The sequence below is a fragment of the Chlorella variabilis genome (assembly GCF_000147415.1).
Source record: "Chlorella variabilis unplaced genomic scaffold CHLNCscaffold_768, whole genome shotgun sequence".
Classification (NCBI taxonomy): Eukaryota; Viridiplantae; Chlorophyta; class Trebouxiophyceae; order Chlorellales; family Chlorellaceae; genus Chlorella; species Chlorella variabilis.
Genome location: NW_005434681.1, coordinates 1 through 1008, shown reverse-complemented (window position 1 = coordinate 1008; position 1008 = coordinate 1). Strand labels below are relative to the sequence as shown.

The 1008-nt window shown below is 77.0% G+C and overlaps 1 protein-coding gene across 1 annotated transcript; it reads left to right on the top strand.

Annotated features, from left to right (window-relative positions):
* Positions 1-9: 9 nt before the first annotated feature.
* Positions 10-945, top strand: CHLNCDRAFT_55914 (hypothetical protein; the record flags this gene model as incomplete). Its single annotated transcript, XM_005842489.1, has 1 exon — positions 10-945. A coding segment is annotated over one exon (936 nt), but the record flags the coding sequence as incomplete, so codon positions are not given.
* Positions 946-1008: the final 63 nt, after the last annotated feature.

The following is a 1008-nucleotide window of genomic DNA, read 5'->3' as shown; positions in this document are numbered from 1 at the left end:
GTCGTGCAGGCAGTCAATGATAAGGTTCGGTTCGAGGCCCAGAAGGGTGCAGTGGAGGTCGAGGCGGCAGAAAAGGATCAGATTCCCGCCGAGGCCGCCCAGGCCGCCGCGCAGGCCGCGCAGCAGCGGGCGGAGGGCGAGGCGCGGGACGCGCGGCAGGCGCAGGCCGCGGCAGAGGCGGCGGCGGCAGAAGCGGCGGCGCGGGAGGAGGCCGCCGAGGCCGCGCCTGCGCAGGCGGCGGCGCATGCGGAGGAGGAGCGGGAGCAGCTGCAGGGGCAGGCCGAGGAGGAGCGGGAGCGGCTTGAGGGCGAGCTGGAGGAGGCTAGGCAGTACGGCAAGCAGGTGGAGGAGCGGCTGCAGGGAGAGGTGGAGGCGGCGCGGGCTGCCGAGGCGCAGGCTGCGGCCGGCCGGCGCGCCGCGGACCAGCGGGCGGCCGACCTGGAGGCTGCTGCTGCGGCTGCGGCGGCAGAGGCACAGGCGGAGGCGGAGGCTGTGGCCAGCGATGTGGCGGCGCAGCTGGAGGTGGCACGGGCCGACCGCGAGCAGCTTCGGCAGCAGGTGGAGGCGCTGGGGCGGGAGCTGCAGGAGGCCGCCTTTGATAAGGACCAGCTGGAGCGGGAGCTGGAGAATGCCGCGGACGAGCGGCGGCAGCTGCAGGAGGATGCCGACGCCGTGCAGGCGCGTGAGGCTGAGCTGGCGGCTGAGCTGGCGGCGGCACGGCAGGCGCGCGACACGGCAGAGGCCGAGCTGGCGGCCGCCAGGGAGCGGGCCGCCGAGGCGGAGCGATTGGCGGCGGCGGCGGAGGCCGCCGCCGACGCGGGGCGCCGCGCCGAGGAGGAGCTGGCTGAGCTGCAGCAGCAGCTGGAGGCAGCCAGGCAGGGCGCAGCCAAGGGGGCAGAGGAGGCGGCAGCGGCAGCAGCCACGGCAGCGGCAGCGCGGGCTCAGGTGGCCGGCTTGCAGGCGCGGCTGGAGACGGCCGAGGCGGCGGCCCGGGCTGGCGCCGAGGAG